The sequence below is a fragment of the Bubalus bubalis genome, chromosome 7 (genome assembly GCF_019923935.1).
Source record: "Bubalus bubalis isolate 160015118507 breed Murrah chromosome 7, NDDB_SH_1, whole genome shotgun sequence".
Lineage (NCBI taxonomy): Eukaryota > Metazoa > Chordata > Mammalia > Artiodactyla > Bovidae > Bubalus > Bubalus bubalis.
In genome coordinates, this window is record NC_059163.1 from 39,829,008 (window position 1) to 39,850,600 (window position 21,593).

Here is a 21,593-nt window from a genome sequence, read left to right on the forward strand (position 1 = left end):
TAAATTGAAAAACAGCTGTTTTACCAAAACAAGCCTGTACATATAAAGTGAATGGGAATTTCTGGAGAGCTGGGAACTAATACCCACAAGTCTAAAAACCTACTAAGCAAAGTGATTAAGTAAAGTCCTAAGTATTCTTTGCTGAAAAGTTTTGTTGAGAAGATATTTATTTTGATGCCATCATATTGTATTGACATTAAGAATTAATGTAATCTGGTTTCATAAGATGAAAACTATAGGTTAGAGTGAATTTTACTATACACTATATTCAGTTTTAACACTATCAAAAAAAGGATAAAGACTACAAATAGAAAAAAAAACATGTCATAGTTATTTTTATTAAACATATATCATATCTGTTTAATTATTTTGTTGTACTAACTTATTTAATTCTCACATTTATAAAATGTGTAATAATATAGCCTAAAAATTTAAATATACAGTAAAGATTTTTGCTGTATCAGAGGACAGAAAGAAGCATTTAAAAATATAATTATAGGTTTTCACAATATTAGCACTACTACTAATTAGTATTAAATACTAACTGTAACTTTTAAGTAGTAACTGTAACTTTTAGGTAGTAATAACACAATTGCAGAACAATTATACCAAAGAAACTCTTACACTGTTAAGAAAGTTCTAGGACCTACAACAAATTTTCCAACCTGAAGATCTGGCAAAGGGACTGAGAATCCCCTGGGAATTTGACTTTGGAAGCCAGTGGGATTTGGTCACAAAACTTCCACAGGCCTGGGGAAACAGACTCTTGGAGGACACAAACAAACCTTGTGTGCCCCGGGCACCAGTAGAAAGGAGCAGTGTCCCCAGGAGAGACTGAGCCAGACTAACTTGTGAGTGTCCAGGAGTCTCCGGTGGGGGCAAGGATCCACAGTGGCCTGCTATAGGGTCGGGGCACTGAATAAAAAGGTGCATGCACAAGTTGTTTTGAAGGAGATCACCATTACCTTCATACCCCTAACATAGTTTGGGTTCAGGACAAAAAACTAGGAGGGAACACAGTCCTGCCCATCAACAGAAAATTGGATTAAATATTTACTGAGCATGGCCCCACCCATCAGAACAAGACCCAGTTTCCCCCACAGTCAGTCTCTCTCATCAGGAAGCTACCATAGCCTCTTATCCTTATTTATCAGAGGGCAGACAGAATGAAAGTACATTCACAGAAAACTAACCAAACTGATCACAAGGACCACAATCTTGTTTAGCCCAATGAAACTAGGAGCCTTGCCATGTGGGGCCACCCAAGATGGATGCATCATGGTGGAGAGTTCTGATAAAACGTGGTCCACTGGAGACGAGAATGGCAAATCACTTCAATATTCTTGCCTTGGGAACCCCATGGACAGTATGAAAAGGCAAAAAGATAGGACACTGAAAGATGAACTCCCCAGGTTGGTAGGTGCCCAATATGTTACTGGAGAAGAATGGAGAAATAACTTGAGAAAGAATGAAGAGATGGAACCAAAGTGAAAACAATGCCCAGCTATGGATATGACTGGTCATGGAAATAAAGTCCAAGGCAATAAAGGACAATATTACATAAGAACCCGGAATGTTAGATCCATGAATCAAGGTAAATTGGAAGTGGTCAAACAGGAGATGGCAAGAGTCGATGTCGACATTTTAGGAATCAGTGAATTAAAATGGACCAGAATGGGTGAAATTAATTCACATGACCTTTGTATCTACTACTGAGGTCAAGAATCCTTTAGAAGAAATGGAGTAGCCCTCATTGTCAACAAAAGAGTCCAAAAACGCAGAACTTGGGTGCAATCTCACAAATGACAGAATGATCTCTATTTGTTTCCAAGGCAAATCATTCAATATCATAGTAATCCAAGTCTATGCCCCAACCACTATTCTGAAGAAGTTGAATGGTTCTATGAAGACGTACAAGACCTTCTAGAAGTAACGTCAAAGAAAAACATGTCCTTTTCATCAGAGAGGACTGGAATGCACAAGAAGGAAGTCAGGAGAAAGCTGCAGCAATAGGCAAATTTGGCCTTGGAGTACAAAATAAAGCAGCGCAAAGGCTAAAAGAGTTTTGCCAAGAGAACACACTGGTCATAGCAAACACCCTCTTCCAACAACACAAGAGACAACTCTACACATGGATGTCACCAGATGCTCAATTCTGAAATCAGATTGATTATATTCTGCAGCCGAAGATGGAGAAGCTATACAGTCAGCAAAAACAGGTCCAGGAGCTGATGTGGCTCAGATAATGAACTTCTTATTGCCAAATTCATACTTAAATTGAAGAAAGTAGATAAAACCACTAGATGATTCAGGTATGACCTAAAACAAATCCTTTATGATTATACAGTGGATGTGACAAATAAATTCAAGGGATTAATCTGATACAGTGCCTGAAGAAGTATGGATGGAGATTTGTGACATTGTACAGGAGGTGTCAATCAGGAACATCCCCCTCAAAAATAGAAATGCAAAAAGTCAAAATGGAGGTCTGAGGAAGCCTTACAAATAACTGAGAAAAGAAGAGAAGCCAAAGGCAAAGTAAAAAGGAAAGATATACCTGTCTGAATGCAGAGTTCCAGAGAATATAAAGGAGAGATAAGAAAGCCTTCCTCAGTGATCAATGTAAAGAAATAGAGGAAAATAATAAAATCGGGAACACTAGAGACCTCTTAAATAAAATTAAAGATGCCAAGGAAACTTTTAATGCAAAGATGGGCATAATAAAAGACAGAAATGGTATGGACCTAAGAGAAGCAAAAGATATTAAGAAGAGGAGGCAAGAATACACAGAAGAACTATACAAAAAAGATCTTAGGGACCCAGGTGTGATCACTCACCTGGAGCCAGACATCCTGGATTCCGAAGTCAAGTAGCCTTAGGAAGCATCATAACAAAGTTAGTGGAGGTGATGGAATTCAGGCTGAGCTATTTCAAATCCTAAAATATGATGCTGTTAGAGTGCTGCACTCAATGTGTCAGCAAATTTGGAAAACTCAGCAGTGGCCACAGGACTGGAAAAGGTCAGTTTTCATTCCAATCCCAAAGAAAGGCAATACCAAAGAATGTTCAAACAACCACACAATTGCATTCATCTCACATGCTAGCAAAGAAATGCTCAAAATTCTCCAAGCAAGGTTGCAACAGTATGTGAACCAAGAACTTCCAGATGTTCAAGCTGGTGTTAGAAAAGGCAGAGGAACCAGAAATCAAATTGCCAACATCAATTTGATAATAGAAAAAGCACAAGATTTCCAGAAAACCATCTACTTTTGCTTTATTGACTATGCCAAAGCCTTCAACTGTTAGATCACAATAAACTGTAGAAAATTCTTCAAGAGATGGGAATACCAGACCACCTTACCTGCCTCCTGCGAAACCTGTATGCAGGTCAAGAAGCAACAGTTAGACCCAGGATGGAACAATGGACTGGTTCCAAATTGGGAAAGGAGTATGTAAAGGTTGTATATTGTCATTCTATTTAAGTTATATGCAAGAATACTTCATGGGAAATGCTCGTCTGGATGAAGCACAAGCTGGAATCAAGATTTCTGGGAGAAATACCAATAAGCTCAGATATGCAGATGCCACCACCCTTATGGCAGAAAGCTAAGAATAACTAAAGGGCCTCTTGATGAAAGTGAAAGAGGAGAATGAAAAGTCTGGCTTAAAACTCAACATTCAAAAAAAGATCATGGTATCCAGTCGCATCATTTCATGGCAAATAGATGGGGAAACAATGGAAACAGTAACAGAGTTTATTTTCTTGGGCTCCAAAATCACTGCAGATGGTGACTACAGCCATGCAATTAAAAGACACTTGCTCCTTGGAAGAAAAGCTATGACCAACCTAGGCAGCATATTAAAAAGCAGAGGCATTACTTTGCAGACAAATTCTGTCTAGTCAAAGCTATGGTTTTTCTAGTAGTCATGTACAGATGTGAGAGCTGACCATAAAGAAAGCTCAGCACTGAAGAATTCATGCATTTGAACAGTGGTGTTGGAGAAGACTCTGGAGAGTCCTTTGAACTGCAAAGAGATCCAACCAATCAATCCTAAAGGAAATCAGTCCTGAATATTCATTGGAAGGACTGATGCTGAAGCAGAAGCTCCAATATTTTGGCCACCTGACGTGAAAAGCTGACTCACTGGAAAAGACCCTGATGCTGGGAAAGATTGAAGGCAGAAGGAGAAGGGCACGACATAGGATGAGATGGTTGGATGGTGTCATTGACTCGATGGACATGAGCAAGTTCGAGCAAGTTCCAGGAGTTGGTGGTAGACAGGGAAGCCTGGGTGCTGCAGTCTATGGGGTCACAAAGAGTTGGACCTGACTGAGCTGTACTGAAGTGAAGACATGGAAGCAACATAAAAGTCTACTGACAGAAGAATGAATAAAGAAGATATAGTATACACAACAGAAAATTATTCAAACATAAAAAAGAAGGAAATAGTGATATTTCTCCTCCCACCTTCAATCTTTCCCAGCATCAGGGTCTTTTCAAGTGAGTCAGTTCTTCACATCAGGTGGCCAAAATATTGGAGTTTTAGCTTCAGTATCAGTCCTTCCAATGAATATTCAGGACTGACTTCCTTTAGGATAGACTGGTTGGATCTATTTGCTATCCAAACGACTCTCAAAATTCTTTTCCAACACCACAGTTCAAAAGCATCAATTCTTCAGTGCTCAGCTTTCATTATAGTCCAACTGTCACATCCATACATGACTACTGGAAATACCATAGCTTTATCTAGACAGACCTTTGTTGGCAAAGTTATGTCTCTGCTTTTTAATATGCCGTCTAGGCTGGTCATAACTTTTCTTCCAAGGAGCAAGGGTCTTTTCATCATTTGGTCTATCTTAAAAATCATCTCACACATGAAGAAGAAATGCAATCAATGAAAGGATTATGTATACTTAGTACTAACTTATGATTGTAGTTAAATTGAATTTGGTGGTGCTGACATTATAGGAATTCACAATGTCCACATAACCATTTTGAAGCGTTGGGAAGTTTTGGGCAGTTATGATGATATCTTGCTGTAAATCTATTTATAACTTGACAATTTCATTGTAAAAAAAAATAATCTGTCACTTTGAACAGTGATGCAAAGCACTGGTCTAAATGTCTTTCTTTCATGTACCAGTAGAGGACTATTTATTATTAGAAACTCAATTAAATATTGGAGTCTTGATCGTTAACTACTCCTAGGATCAAGAGCTCAAAGGTTTTGAGGGCACTTGAGTATATAGTGAATTAAAATTTTATATTTTCAGAAATCTTTATAATTCTCAACATGATTTTCATAGGTTTTGCTGTTCAATCACTAATTTAACCCTGAGACAATGTTAGAAAATAATTTTATTACCCTCATTTACCTGATTAATAATGGGTACAGTGAGTTCAGATAATGTGCTGTAGAAGAAGAGGCAATTACTTTAAGAGCTGGAATCAGGACACTAAGTTTCCTAAATTTTCTTATCCTAACTTCCCTTCAGATTATAAAACAAGGAAATAAATTATGATGACAATACCTATTATGCTGCTATGGATCAAATAAGACAATGTTAGTAGACATTAAAGAAATTATATTAGTTCCTACTATCACTGGCCTCTCTGAGGCTTGAAGTCCTTATCAAATCTCTACTTTTTGCAATCTCCTTAAACTTGATTACTTTTCTTATAAAGTATTTCTCACTAGAATTGCAGATGCAGCTCCAGCTGCTATTTTAGCCATGTTTATCTACTGAAGACAATCAAGAACCTGAGAAATTTAAGGGTAAGGATTTAGGATATGTTAGAAGATTGCAGGTTTTTTATTTTTATTTTTTTTGCTTAAAAATGCTATGTCTCAGAAATAAAACAAATAAGAGGAAGAATGCAACTAATACTCTCTAAAATAATATAAAATTTACTGAAAATACACACCATAAAAATTGAACCTTATTTCATGCTACCTCAACCCTGTCACTCATTTTGCTTAAAGTTATGGCATTTCATCTAGAGCATCTTCTTTGATCTCTTAAGGTCAAATTAAGGCTTTCCCCTATGTGTTTCTACCTGGAGGAGGAAATGGCAACCCACTGTGGTATTCTTGCCAGGAAAATTCCATAGACAGAGGGAGCTGGCCAGCTATTTTTCATGGGGTCGTGAAAAGTCAGACTTGACTGAACAACAGCATGCCCACCATGTGTTTCTACAGCATTCTCTAACACAACAGTAAGACATTTCTCATAAGACACTAATTTTGCTGATTACTTATCTGTATTACAAACTAGATCAGAAATTTTGTCCATCCCAAAAATAGTACTTTTATATTTGAGGAACAAATGAAGGGTGGGATAAAGTGATTACAATGAAATAAATTGAGATTGATAAAACTAACTTTTCATCCATGTTTCTCTTAATTAAAAACTTAAATGTTCCCATACAATGTAACTTTAACAAGGTGATTAAACTTAGTGACTCCTATAAGTGGCTTCCTTTTCCAGTGGGAGTGAAAGTGTTCATCGCTCAGTTGTGCCTGACTCTGCAGTCTCATAGACTGTAGCCCACCAAGCTCCTCTGTCCATGGGATTCTCCAGGCAAGAATCCTGGAGTAAGTTGCCATGCCCTTCTCCAAGGGATCTTCTCCACCCAGAGATTGAACTCAGGTCTCCAGCATTGCAGGCAGATTCTTCACCGTGTGAGCTACACAATGGAAAGGATACAGCATCTCCTACAAGGTATTATTTTGCCCAAAAAATGTAACCTGGATCTAATTATAAGGAAACAATAAGAGAGACTGAGACTGTGAAACATTCTATAGGACAAACAACCTGAACTCTGCAACATGTCATTTTCATGAAAGACAAAAATAGGTGGCGTTACTTCTAAAGAAAACCAAAGAAATGTCACAACTAAAGGTAATGTGTGATGTTTGAGTAGGTCCTAAGTGGAAACACAATGGCTATAAAGCAATTTATCAGAATAATTAGAACACCTGTGTATGAATTATACAGTAGATGATAATACTGAGTCAAAGTTAAATTTCTTGTGTGTTTTAATGGTAGAGACTTTTCCTGAAACACATTTGTTGCAAGACTTAGGAATTAAATGTTATAAAATCAGCAATTTACTTTCAAGGAGTCAAATAATACAATATATATGCTATGTACATACAGAGAAAAGTTAAAGTCAAATGTGTCAAAAATTTAAATGTAATTCCAAATAAGGAGTATGTGGGTGTTTACCACTGTTTCATCTTTTTCTATTAAAGTTCTATAAAGAGTGGAGAAAATAAGTAACGAAAAAAATTTTTTTCCACTCCAACTACACTGTTCTTGCAGTTCACATCAGAATTATCCCCAGTTCAGGATTTTGTTCTTGTCCCTTCTGCCTAGAAGAGTCTCTCCCCAGATGATCTGTAAGACTGATTCTCATTTCTTTCAGGTTTCTGTTCATAATACTGAGCTTAGGGTCCAGCAGAGGAGGCAGACAATAAAACAGCATGCTGCTGCTACTGCTGCTAAGTCGCTTCAGTCGTGTCCGATTCTGTGCGACTCCATAGACGGCAGCCCACCAGGCTCCCACATCCCTGGGATTCTCCAGGCAAGAACACTGGAGTGGGTTGCCATTTCCTTCTCCAATGCATGAAGGTGAAAAGTGAAAGTGAAGTCGCTCAGTCGTGTCCGACTCTGAGCAACCCCATGGACTGCAGCCTACCAGCCTCCTCCGTCCATGGGATTTTCCAGGCAAGAGTACTGTAGTGGGGTGCCATTGCCTTCTCCGATAAAACAGCATACTAGCAAATAAATAATTTCAGATTTTAATAAATCTATGAAGGAAACATATTACTATGAAATTGTTTGATAAGAAAATCCAATAATAGTTCTTGGTTCTAAGAGGTTGTCAAAATTTTTGATAGAGTTAATATTTAAGATTATACAATAAAATTTTACATTTTTAAAACCATTTTGTTTTCATGGAATTTTACATATTTGGAGGGTATTCAATTTGTGAGTTATCTAGTTTTTTTTTTTTTCCTCTGAATAAATACATCAATTAAAGTATTATATACTCTTATTGTTCAGTCTCTAAGTCATGTCTGACTCTGTGATCCCATGAACTGCAGCACGCCAGGCTTCTCGGTCCTTCACTATCTCCCTGAGTATGCTCAAACTCATGTCCATTGAGTCAGTGATGCCATCCAACCATCTCAGCCTCTGCCACCCCCTTCTCCTCTTGTCCTCAGTCTTTCCCAGCATCATGGTCTTTTCCAATGAGTCAGCTCTTCTTGTCAGATGGCCAAAGTACTGGAGCTTCAGCTTCAGCATCAGTCATCCCAGTGAATATTCAGGACTGATTTCCTTTAGGAATGACTGGTTTGATCTTGCTGTCCAATGGACTCTCAAGAGTCTTCTCCAACACCACAGTTCAAAAGCATCAATTCTTCAACACTCAGCCTTCTTTATGGTCTAACTTTCACACACATACATGACTACTGGAAAAATCACAGCTTTGACTAGATGGACCTTTGTCCGCAAAGTGATGTTTCTGATTTTTAATACACTGTCTAGGTTTGTCATAGCTCTTCTTCCAAGGAGGAAGCATCTTTTATTTTCATGGCTGCAGTTCACAATCCACATTGATTTTGGAGCCCAAGAACAGTTATGAGTTTTAATCTCTACTTTCATCTCAAACCTATTACAGTACAGATGACAATATATAAAATGAGAATAAAAAAACTGGGAATGAAAGTGTACCACCTTTATCAACAAACATTAAACATTCTATTTTTCACTAATAAAATCCTCTCTTAAACTCTTAACTTTTCTTTTGGACTTTAAAAATAAAATTAGATTTTTTAAAAAGCAAGTACTTTTCTTCATGTCCCACTGCAGAACCCTACAGTATATTTCCTTCTAACCTAGAAAATCTAGTTATAAAATATCTGACACACAGAAACCATGGTATGAAGTTAAAAATTTCAAAATTGTTTGAAATTGTTCAAATTGTTTTAAATCAATATTAAATTAAAAAATACAATGTTTTTAAACAGAAAAATAATACCTATACTTGGACTGGGGTAATGTTGAGGTAGAAGCAATAGGATATACTAAGCTAAAAAGAAAAGAGAGAGCGAAAGAGAGACGCAAGCATCAGACTAAGGAAAATGAAGCCTTTTAAACATAATAAAAATCAACATCAAGCTGAACTGACAGGAATGATCACGGGGACTTTTTAAATTCTCTCCCAAAGAATTATCATTTGAGTAGAGGAAACACCTATGGGGGATTTCTAAAGCATTTGTTACTGTGTTCTCAAAAACCACAGAAGAAACGTTAGTCAATTAGTTTGAAACTTATGATCCTGCAAACTAAAATACTCCTCCCAAACAGATTGTTCACGAAGAGAATTACTAGTAGGAGAAGAGACAGATATTTGAATTTAGTGTATTCAACATTTTACGGAACAGCAGCAAATCTGCACATGATTTCAATAATGAAAAGTTTTTTTAAAATGCCATACATACTACCACAGTTTGGTATAAAACTATATTATATAAACTTTCATAAAGGAAAGAGAAGAAAATCTAAAAGAGAAGAAAATCAAATGTTTCCATAGACAAGAGAAGCAGAGAAAACTCAAAAGTAGTTAATCAGCTGTGTAGGACTGAGCAGGACCCTATGGGGCTCCCAGGCAAAAATGTCTTTCCATGTTCCCCATTTCTAATACGAAACAGGCTTCACTCAACCTCCATGATCTTCCCTGAGTTCCAAAGGACAGATTCAAATAGTCGCTAATAAGAAAAGGGAGGAGAAGAAGAGACAAGGAAGGAGCAGTCAAGAAATAATAGTGCAGCCTTGGGAAAAGGTTCTGGTTCCTCCTTAAGGCATATACATAGCAATGTCTTTGAGTTCTGTACAGAATCAAAACCCCCACCAAATGGAAGTTGTTAACTTAATGAAGCCTCCTTCATTGCAGACAGAAGGTCACGGAAGAACCTCAAAATCCACAGAAGCTCATCCAAAGACCACTTGATGCCAGATGACCTCTGGATTGAAGGAATGCAGGCCCCGCATGCACCCTGATCCTTATCAGCAACCCTGCCTACAAACTCTAAATATAAGACTCCTCACAACAGCCCCTCAGGGGGGATGCACAATTTTGAGGGCATTAACCTGCAGTGGCCCCCTTTACTTGGTAAAGCAATGTTCTTTCCTAAATCGCCCAAAATTCTGCATCTGAGATTCATTTTGGTACTGGTGCACAGAGGCAGGTTTTCAGTAATGTCACTTCATGTGTGTGCGCACTAAGTCACTTCAGTTGTGTCTGACTATTGTGACCCTATGGACTCCTCAGACCGTGGGATTCTCCAGGCAAGAATGCTGGAGTGGGTTACCATGCCTTCCTCCAGAGGATCTTCCCAACCCAGGGATTGAACCCTTATTTCTCCTGCACTGGCAGGTGAGTTCTTTACCATTAGCACTGCCTGGGAAGACCTATTGTCACTTTAGTGCATCCCTTTCCTTCAAAAGTCAGTCTTAATGCTTCTCTCCCTTGATAAACTGTAAATTGGCTGAGACCAGTGACCTCCTTTCTCTTACTTCCCACAGTCTTTTGTGGGGATGGGTTATTCCAGAGCTTTTGGAAAGACAGAGTAACCATTTACTAAGAAGGAAAAAACTGATAGGAAAATACCAAAAGTGTTGTTCTGGAATTGTGACACTGATTAGAAGTCTAGATGGATATATCAAGTTAACTATTGAATCTAGGAGTCTGGAGTTAAGAAATGGAGATACAATCTGGGGATCATGAGATGATGGTTATAGCATACCATCATATGAGATCAACTACAGAGAAATGGATAGTGCCTGGAGTACATCTAGGATTACACTCCTGGCCAGGGCAACACAAGAGGCTGTGGAGATGGGGAGGCGCCAGCAAAGGAAGCTCAAAAGGACCAGTTGCTGAGGTAGCAAAGAGATAAGAGAGAATAGTGTACCCAAGGCAAACTGTTCCAAGAATGTGGCTGATGCAAGTTTTATACAGTTTACCTTACTAAATTCATCCTACTTATCCTTCAGCTTAGGTCACTTTTTTGATAAGCCCTCTCTCTGATCAGTCCTGCCTTAGATGAACCCCTTCTGTGTCATAAATCACAGTGTAGGTATCAATTATAAGGCTTATCACAATTATGACTGAAGCTTCATTTCTCTGCCCTTTCCTTCCCCTTAAAAATGTAAGCATCATGAATGACCTAAGTTCCATTAGATTGCTAGAATCTTCTGGTATCTCTGGCAGATTAGAAGGAGGGAGTTACATTTATTCAGAACCTATTGTGTAACACATCAATATCTTTACTTAGGTGCTTGAAAAATATTCTTTAAAAGAAAGAAGGAAGTACTGAATGAATTGCAGGGATAACACAGATGATAGAAAAGAGCAACTCAGTACATAGGTAGAGCCCTGGAGTGAAGATACATCAGGGCACCACAGATTAATAGCAACAGCATCTAGACTCAGCTAATTCTTCTTGCTCTTTCCAAGCTAATCAAGCAAAATTCTCCAATGTAATTTTGTTTTCTTTATAGATTTTCCTGTAGAATTAGAGAATGATAACTAGACAATGTAAATATCTATTCTAACTGGTTATTGCATATCTCACTGTTTATGAATAAACTAGCCTTCATTTCTAGACATTAGTCTAATGTAAGTTTGGTTGCTGCATTTCCTTTTGGACTTTCAGGGATGATCATTCTGTTTGCTTCTTGTTTTTCAAGTGTCAAATTCACATTGCATGATCAAGATGGGAATGACTCTCATAACTGCAAGAGATTGTGATATAAGAAATCCAGGGCATACTTTGTTACTGACTGCTGAAGGAAAATACTGATTTCCATTTATTTTATCTCTTTTTGACATACAATAATGGTCACAGTCAAGATTCTTGTGTAATGGACTGAGTAGAGATTGTTATTGCAATGAACTGAGCAAAAAATTGTATTTTCTTCTTCCTTGAAATATGATACATTTTCCTGTGTTTGAATCTATACCCTAAGCTGAAAAGAGAGAATCCTAGAGTCATACGAACACATTCCAGGTTTAAATCTAATATTTGTTAGTGTGGCCAATCTTGCTTAGCTTATCAATTTGTGAAGTTCTGACAAAATACTGTTTGTAGTCCTTAAAAGACCAAATTTGACTGTGTTGACACAGCTAAGGTAATTTATTAGGTGCTGAGTGGGCTTGGATTTTGTTTTCCTCTACCTTTATCATTTTTAACTTCAACAGAGCCAAAGAAAATTTTGGATAAAATTATTGGATTGATGATATCAGGTAGATAAAATTTTTGCCATGGTTTTCATGTTTTAAGATGCATTGGAAAACGAATGATACTTCCTCTATTTTTATTCACATCAGGAAGATGAGAAGAGAATTCACAATCATAATTTCTTGTTACAACCCATCTATCAATCTCTATAGCCAAGTTAGTAATCCCTTTGTATTTTTATATCCTAGGTATATCTGAAATCTAAATACTCATCCTGCCTTCCATGATAACCAGTCACCTAGAAAGAGACTGATGCATCCAAGTTAGTCATGTTTATGATTTTGGAAACAATCCATTACCTGAATTTTTCCTTATAATTGTGTCTTTTGAATGGGCAGAACCATTATTACAATGTGTTCAATGGCTATTTTCCCAATACTCCTTTTGAGAGTATTTGATCTCATGCATGTCTCCTTAGTCTTCAGCCTAACAGATTCTAGCTTCTTAACCCCATTGCCCTGACCTGTAATGCTGAGGTCCTATCTTGTCCAGGTCATGAGGGTATGGTCTGACATTTATTCATACAAAATAAAAGCAGGGAATAACAAGGGAAGTTTTATCAGCAAAATTTTATTTCATATCAGATTTCAATATTATGAACTATATTGATACTAGAAAAAAAAAAAAGAGTTCTTTGAATCATCCACTATGGTATGGGTTGAACATCAGAGAGTTCTTGAATAGAATTACTACAAAAGCTAGAATACTCTCCAAGATAGGTGCAGAGGTAAGACTTTTTATAGTTGGTGTCTTAACTGTATGCTAAGGAATTTTATCATGTGCTGTATATCTTACCTTAACTTCCACATGTGCCATCAGTACTGCAAAATTGGTCAGGTGGTTACAAGAGCATGTAGTATGTGTCTTATTTGTTGTCAGGAGCCGACAGCCTTGGGTTGACCAGTAACCTGTCATTGTGCGCTTGGAATAGCTCCAAAATGAACAGTTAGGATTGAAGTTTTCCTCAGACTGCTACAGAAAAAAAACAAACAAAAAAAATAAGTAAAGCCAATAACTACTTTATGATCATGCAAATTAAGTAGGCATTTTATTTACATCTAACAAAATTTCATACTATGTTCCAATATTTCTGGAGATGTCTACCAATGTTTTCATATTAAGTGGGACTTATCAATTCTACATAAATGTGAATATATGAATATATGTTATTTATTCCTCTTGATTCCAGGTGAATTCATTTAAAAATAATATTGAAGGGATACTAGTATTATCTCAGAATCACATCAATTAATATATCCTACAAAGCAAAGAATTGCTGTATATAATAAACTTCTGAGATGATAAAAGTGAAAGTGGAAGAAAAGTGAAAGTGAAAATTGCTCAGTCTTGTTTGATTCTTTGCTATACCATGGACTGTAGCCCACCAGACTTCTCTGTTCATGAAATTCTCCAGGCAAAGACACTTAGTACTCTAAGAACTATGGGTTGCCATTCTGTTCTACAGGGGATCTTCTCAACCCCAGGATCAAACTTGGGAATCCTGCATTGCAGGCAGATTTTTTACCATCTGAGCCACCAGGAAAGCCTCTCTGAGAGAACAGTTTTTAAATTTTTTCGTTCAATTTACACTACAATCTTTGCATATGCATAAAATTATATCTACACACAAAGGGCGTAATTACTTGTAATGTCAGATGTGTAGTTATGCCCAGTTCCACTGAACATATTGCTAGTTCTTTTTAATTACAAATAAGTATTTATACAGAGAAGGCAATGGCACCCCACTCCAGTACTCTTGCCTGGAAAATCCCTTGGATGGAGGAGCCTGGTAGGCTGCAGTCCATGGGGTCGCTAAGAGTCGGACATGACTGAGCGACTTAACTTTCACTTTTCACTTTCATGCATTGGAGAAGGAAATGGCAACCCACTCCAGTGTTCTCTTCTGGAGAATCCCAGGGACGGGGGAGCCTGGTAGGCTACCGTCTATGGGGTCACACAGAGTCGGACAAGACTGAAGTGACTTAGCATAGCATAGCAAGTATTTATAAATCCATCTATGAATACTTTTACCTAATTGCTACTTTTAAACTGTGGTGTTGGAGAGATTCTTGAGAGTCCCTTGGGCTGCATAGAGATCAAACCAGTCAATGCTAAAGGAAATGAATCCTGAATATTCATTGGAAGGACTGACACTGAAGCTGAAGCTCCAATGCTTTGGCCACCTGATTCGAAGAACTGACTCAATGGAAAATACCCTAATGCTGGGAATGATTGAGGGCAGGAAAAGAAGGGGGCAATGGTGGATGAGATAGTTAGATGGAATCACTGATTCGATGGACATGAGTTTGAGAGCAAGCTCCAGGAGTTGGTGATGGACAGAGAAGCTTGGCATGCTGCAGTCCATAGGGTTAAAAAGAGTCAGACACGATTGAGTGACTGAACTGAACTGAATTGATATACATATACAAGAATTACTCTCCTCCTTCACTTAGGGGAAAAAAGTCATTATTTTATAGAAAATGGATCTCTATATGTCAAATAATAGGGACAATGAAAGGAAATTAATATACTTCATACTTATAACAAATATAATGTGGATAAACATTTTCTTACCTTGATGTGTTTAACAGTGAACACCACAGGATCAGCCAAATAAACCTTATTACTGAACTCTTTGTTTATGGCTGCTGTAATAACTGGAGAATTGACGATAACAGAATGATTGGTGGACATGGCCTCTGTTCCTAACTTCATGCTGGCATTCTCCGTGGACAAATAAGGACCCAAGTTGTTATAAAGGACAAAGGCCACTCTGATCTCTCCTAAAATAAGTACATATAAATTGGGAAGAAACTAATTAGCTTGTACATCCTTTTTAGACTAGGTGTTTCTAATTAGATTATAATAAAATTTATATATTATATATATTCACAACAAAATTCAAACATTCATTTCAACCAAAGTGCCAGTCATTCATGAGGAAAGGAGAGTCTAATGATACGAAAATAACATATCAGTACTAAAAAAAAAAAAACCCTCAATCCCTATCTCATTCGAACCAAAGAGAGTCTGGAACAAAATATCAGATATTTATGTGATCTTGGGGAAAGCAAAGATTCTTTGGATAGGACCTAAAAGCCACTAATTATAAAAGAAAAAGATGGCAAACTAAACTTTATCAAAATTGAAAATCTGTGTCTACCAAAGTACAATATTAAGAAAATTAATAGGATAGCCACAAACTAGGAAATATAAATGCATATGACTCATAAATACATAAAGCATTTCTTCTACTCAACAAATAATTAATTTCATACTAAAATGGCAAAACACATAAAATTATTACAAAGTATTATTATACTTTATTATAGATATATAAAAAGCTAATAGTTACAAGAAAAACTGTCAACATTATTCATAATTAGGGAAGTAAAAATCAAAATAATATTGAGATAGCATTTCATACCCACTAGAATCTCCACAACTCACACTACAAAAGACTAGCCACACTAATGTTGGTAAAAGTGTGGAACAAATGAACCTCTGCATACTATTGGTGGGAGTTCAGCTATTTGGAAAAATATTTGGCAATTTCTTATAAGGTTAAACATATATCTACCCTTGCTAGATACATGGAAACATATATACACAAAGAAAGAAAAGGTTGTATAAGCATGTTTATAGCTACCTTATTCACAAAAGTCCAAAAATAGAAACAAATCAAAGTATATCAATAGGAGAATAAATAAATTATGGCTTACTAAAATAACAGAATTACTATACATCAATAAAGAACAAACAAATGATAGATGGAGCATCATGACTGAATCCACAAAATATTATACAGAGTTAAAGAATACAGATGGAAAGAGTACACACTTTATTATTCCAGTTACATGAAGTCTAAGAACAGAGAAAATTTGTAATTAGAAATGTTAATGAAAATAAGGCAGTTCATCAGGTCGGGAGATGGGGGTGAGAAAACCAGAAAGAGACGTCAGGACATTTTCTGGGTTGTAGTTCAGTTGATAAGTCACGTCCAACTTGTTGCGATCCCATGGACTACAGCATGCCAGGTTCCATGTCCTTCACTATCTCCTGAAGTCTGCTCAAATCCATGTCCATTGAGTTGGTGATGCTCTCTAACTGCCTCTTCCTCTGACACCCCTTCTCCTTTTGAATTCAGTCTTTTCCAGAATCAGGGTCTTTTCTAGTGAGTCAGCTCTTCTTATCAGTTGGCCAAAGTATTAGAGCTCAGCATCAGTCCTTTAAATGCATATTCAGGGTTGATATCCTTTAGGATTGACTGGTTTGATCTTTTTGCAGTCCAAGGGACTTCTCCAGTACCGTGATTCAAAAATGTCAATTCTTTGGCATTTAGCCTTTTTTTATAGTCCAACTCTCACATCTGTACATGATTACTAGAAAAAACATAGCTTTGACTGTATGGACTTTCATCTGCAAAGTGATGTCTCTGATGTCTAGCTTTGTCATAGCTTGCCTTCCAAGGAAAAAGCACCTTTTAATTTCATGGCTGGTGTCACTATCTACAGTGATTTTGGAGCAAAAGAAATTAAACTCTATCACTGCTTACAGTTTCTCCTTCTATTTGCCATGAAGTGACGGGACCACATGCCATGATCTTAGTTTTTTGTTGAGTTTCAAACTAGCTTTTTCCATTCTCCTCTTTCACCCTCATCAAGAGATTCTTTAGGTCCTCCTCAATTTCTGCCATTAGAGTGGTATTATCTGCATATCTGAGGTTGTTGATATTTCTCCTGGCAATCTTAATTCCAGCTTATGATTCATCTAGTCAAATATTTCGCATGATATATTCTACACAGAAGTTAAATAAGCAGAGCAACAATATACAGGCTTGTACTCCTTTCCCAATTCTGAACCAGTATGTTGTTCCATGCCCAGTTCTAACAGTTGCTACTTTCAGTTCAGTTCAGTTCAGTCACTCAGTCAGGTCCAGCTCTTTGCGACCCCATGGACTGCAGCACACCAGGCCTCCCTGTCCATCACAAATTCCTGGAGTTTACCCAAACTCATGTCCATTGAGTCAGTGATGTGATCCAACCATTTCATTCTCTGTCGTGCCCTTCTTCCAGCATTCAGTTTTTCCCAGCATCAGGATCTTTTCAAATGAGTCAGTTCTTTACTTTAGGCAGCCAAATTATTGGAGTTTCAGCTTCAACATCAGTCCTTTCAATAAACATTCAGGACTGATTTCCTTTAGGATGGACTGGTTGGATCTCCTTGCAGTTCAAGGGACTCTCAAGAGTGTTCAACACAACAGTTCAAAAGTATGAATTCTGTGGCCCTCAGATTTCTTTATAGTCCAGCTCTCACATCCATACATGACTACTGGAAAAACCATAGCTTTGACTAGATGGACCTTTGTTGACAAAGTAATGTCTCTGCTTTTTAATATGCTGTCTAGGTTGGTCATAACTTTTCTTCCAAGGAGTAAGCATCTTTTAATTTCATAGCTGCAGTTACCATCTGCAGTGATTTTGGAACCCAAAAAATAAAGTCTGCCACTGTTTCCCCATCTATTTGCCATGAAGTGATGGGACCAGATGCCATGATCTTACTTTTCTGATGGTGAGATTTAAGCCAACTTTTTCACTCTCCTCTTTCACTTTTATCAAGAGTCTCTTTAGTTCTTCTTCACTTTCTGCCATAAGGGTGGTGTCATCTGCATATCTGAGGTTATTGATATTTCTCCTGGAAATTTTGATTCCAGCTTGGGTTTCATTCAGCTCAGCATTTCTCATGATGTACTTCGCATATAAGTTAAATAAGCAGGGTGACAATATATAGCCTGATGTATTCCTTTCCCGATTTAGAACCAGTCTGTTATCCTATGTCCAGTTCTAACTGCTGCTTTCTGACCTGCATACAGATTTCTCAAGAGGCAGGTCAGGTGGTCTGGTATTCCTAACTGTTTCAGAATTTTCCAGTTTGTTGTGATCCACACAGTCAAAGGCTTTGGCATAGTCAATAAAGCAGAAATAGATGCTTTTCTGGAACTCTCTTGCTTTTTCCATGATCCAGCAGATGTTGGCAATTTGATCTCTGGTTCCTCTGCCTTTTCTAAAACCAGCTTGAACATCTGGAAGTTCACGGTTCACATATTGCTGAAGCCTGGCTTGGAGAATTTTGAGCATTACTTTACCAGCGTGTGAATGAGTGCAATTGAGAGGTAGTTTGAGCATTCTTTGCCATTACCTTTCTTTGGGATTGGAATGAAAAGTGGCCTTTTCCAGTCCTGGGGCCACTGCTGAGTTTTCCAAATATCCTGGCATATTGAGTGCAGCACTTTCACAGCATCATCTTTTAAGATTTGATATAGCTCAACTGGAATTCCATCACCTCCACCAGCTTTTTTCGTACTGATGTTTCCTAAGGCCTACTTAACTTCACATTCCAGGATGACTGGCTCTAGGTGAGTGATCACACCATCATGATTATCTGGATTGTAATGATCTTTTTTGTCTAGTTCTTCTGTGTATTCTTTTTTTTTTTTTTTAATTTTATTTTATTTTTAAACCTGAAATACTGTAGTAGTTTTGCCAAACATCAAAACGAATCCGCCACAGGTATACATGTGCTCCCCTTCCTGAACCCTTCTCCCTCCTCCCTCCCCACACCATCCCTCTGGGTCGTCCCAGTGCACCAGCCCCAAGCATCCAGTATTGTGCATTGAACCTGGACTGGCAACTCGTTTCATACATGATATTACACATGTTTCAATGCCATTCTCCCAAATCTTCCTACCCTCTCCCTCTCCAACAGAGTCCATTAGACTGTTCTATACATCTGTGTCTCTTTTGCTGTCTCGTACACAGGGTTATTGTTACCATCTTTCTAAATTCCATATATATGCGTTAGTATACTGTATTGGTGTTTTTCTTTCTGGCTTACTTCACTCTGTATAATAGGCTCCAGTTTCATCCACCTCATTAGAACTGATTCAAATGTGTTCTTTTTAATGGCTGAGTAGTACTCCATTGTGTATATGTGCCACAGCTTTCTTATCCATTCATCTGGTGGAGGAGTAGGACAGGGAAAACACTTTCTTCTGTGTATTCTTGCCACCTCTTCTTAATATCTTCTGCTTCTGTTAGGCCCATACCATTTCTGTCCTTTATTGAGCCCATCTTTGCATGAAATATTTCCTTGGCATCTCTAATTTTCTTGAAGAGATCTCTAGTCTTTCCCATTCTATTGTTTTCCTCTACTTATTTGCATTAATCCCTGAGGAAGGCTTTCCTATCTCTCCTTGCTATTCTTTGGAACTCTGCATTCAAATGGGTATATCTTTCCTTTTCTCCTTTGCTTTTCACTTCTCTTCTTTTCTTAGCTACATGTGAGGCCCTCCTCACATAGCCATTTTGCTTTTTTACATTTCTTTTTCTTGGGCATGGTGTTGATCCCTGTCTCCTGTACAATGTCATGAACCTCTTTAACTGCATATAAATTACTCAGGTGACAGGTAAGGTGGTCTGGTATTACTATCTCTTTAAGAATTTTCCAACAGTTTGTTGTTATATGCTTATATAACTTATATGTTATATAAGTTAAAGTTATAACTTATATAACTTATAAAGTTATATATAACTTATATGTTATATAAGTTAAAGGCTTTAGTTGAGTCAATGAAGTAGAAGTAGATGCTTTGCTGGAATCCCCTTGCTTTCTTTATGATCAGTAAATGCTAGCAATAAGATCTCTGTGTCCTCTGCCTTTTCTAAACCCAGCTTTTACATCTGGAAGTTCTCAGTTCACACACCACTGAAGCCTAGCTTGAAGCATAACCTACTGGAATGTGAAATGAACACAACTGTACAAAAATTTGAACATTCTTTGACATTGCCCTTCTTTGGGATTGGAATGAAACCGAAATTTTCCAGTCCTGTGACTGCTGAGTTTTCCAAATTTGCTGCCATATTGAGTGCAGCACTTTAAAAACATCACTCATCTTATTTCATGTGATGTAACAGAGGAATGTATAACAGTCAAATTCATCAAGCTAAATACTTAAGATCCTGTTGTTCAGTCGCCAAGTCATGTCCGACTCCTTGTGACTCCACAGATTGCAGCATGCCAGGCTTCCCTGCCCCTCACCATCTCCTGGAACTTGCCCATGTTCGTGTTCATTGCATCTGTGATGCTATCCAACCATCTCATCTTCTGCTCCACTCTTCTCCTTCCGCCTTCAGTCTTTCCCCGCATCAGGGTCTTTTTCAAAGAGTCAGCTCTTTGCATCAGGTGGCCAAAGTATTGGAGCTTCAGCTTCAGCATCAGTCCTTTCAATGAGTATTCAGGGTTGATTTACTTTAGGACTGACTTGTTTGATCTGTTTGCTGTCAGATCAGATCAAGCAAGGAGATCAAACACTTAAGTACATTATTATATTCCAATTATTTCTCAATTTCAATTAAAACAAAATAAAATATTCAAAATCTTTACCTGTGGTTACTGAAGGGCAGGGAGTCTGGGAGAGGGAAGGATTGAGAGTTTGAGATTAGCAGATACAAATTATGTAGAGAATGATTAAACAACAATGCCCTACTATAGAGTGCAGCATATTTAACATAATGGAAAACAATGGATATTTATATTGTAAATATAACACTGTAAATTAACTGTATTTCAATGAATTTTAAAAATTCCTTACCTGTCTTAAACCTCAACTATCATATTCAAGATCACATCTTCTTATGTCCTTCTACCTTATTTTTTCTCTTATGACAATCTCTTACATATAAATCCCCTGTAAAATTAACTTTTTAGTATGTTTCTCTTAACTTTTACATAGTTTCCTTTCTTAAAGCCCTATGTCTTCCTTCCAGTATAAATCCATTTTGGTTCCCCAAGAGACAGGCACTGTCCTGACCACTGTAGTAACCAACAGGGAAATCCCTGAATCGTAAAGTGAAGTGGGAATAAAGATAAAAATTAATGCATTTTTTTTGAGGAAGGAGGGAGCTGTCCAATATCTAAATTGCACTCCCACGTTTGGGAAATGCCCTACTCTTAGATACTTACAGACACAAAAGGGACATATATTTGCTTTCCCAGCTTGCCTTTCAAACAGGTTGCTCTGGACACATCAGTTCAATGTGTCCAGTCAGATGCACTAGCCTCAGATTTCAGATGGGGGATTAGTGACTCAAGGTGGGGCAGCAGCAGCAGCGCCTCCCTCTGTGGCAGCGGTGACGTCTCACAGCACTGTTTCTTTGTGGTGACACAGGCTGCTATGGGCCTCCTTGCTCTTGTACGTTTTCTGGGCCTGATTATCTAGC

At 37.6% G+C, this 21,593-nt stretch overlaps 1 protein-coding gene across 10 annotated transcripts in view; it reads right to left on the reverse strand.

Moving 5' to 3' along the window:
• Positions 1 to 21,593, reverse strand: part of ADGRL3 (adhesion G protein-coupled receptor L3) — a 955,586-nt gene that overhangs the window by 126,371 nt on the left and 807,622 nt on the right. For all 10 annotated transcript variants that reach the window (XM_044945849.2, XM_044945847.2, XM_044945844.2 and 7 more), the window contains 2 exons: positions 14,890 to 15,098; positions 13,111 to 13,287 (listed from right to left, as the gene is read on the reverse strand). In XM_044945849.2, coding sequence (XP_044801784.1) covers positions 13,111 to 13,287; positions 14,890 to 15,098 — 386 coding nt within the window. The remainder of the gene's footprint in view (positions 1 to 13,110; positions 13,288 to 14,889; positions 15,099 to 21,593) is intronic.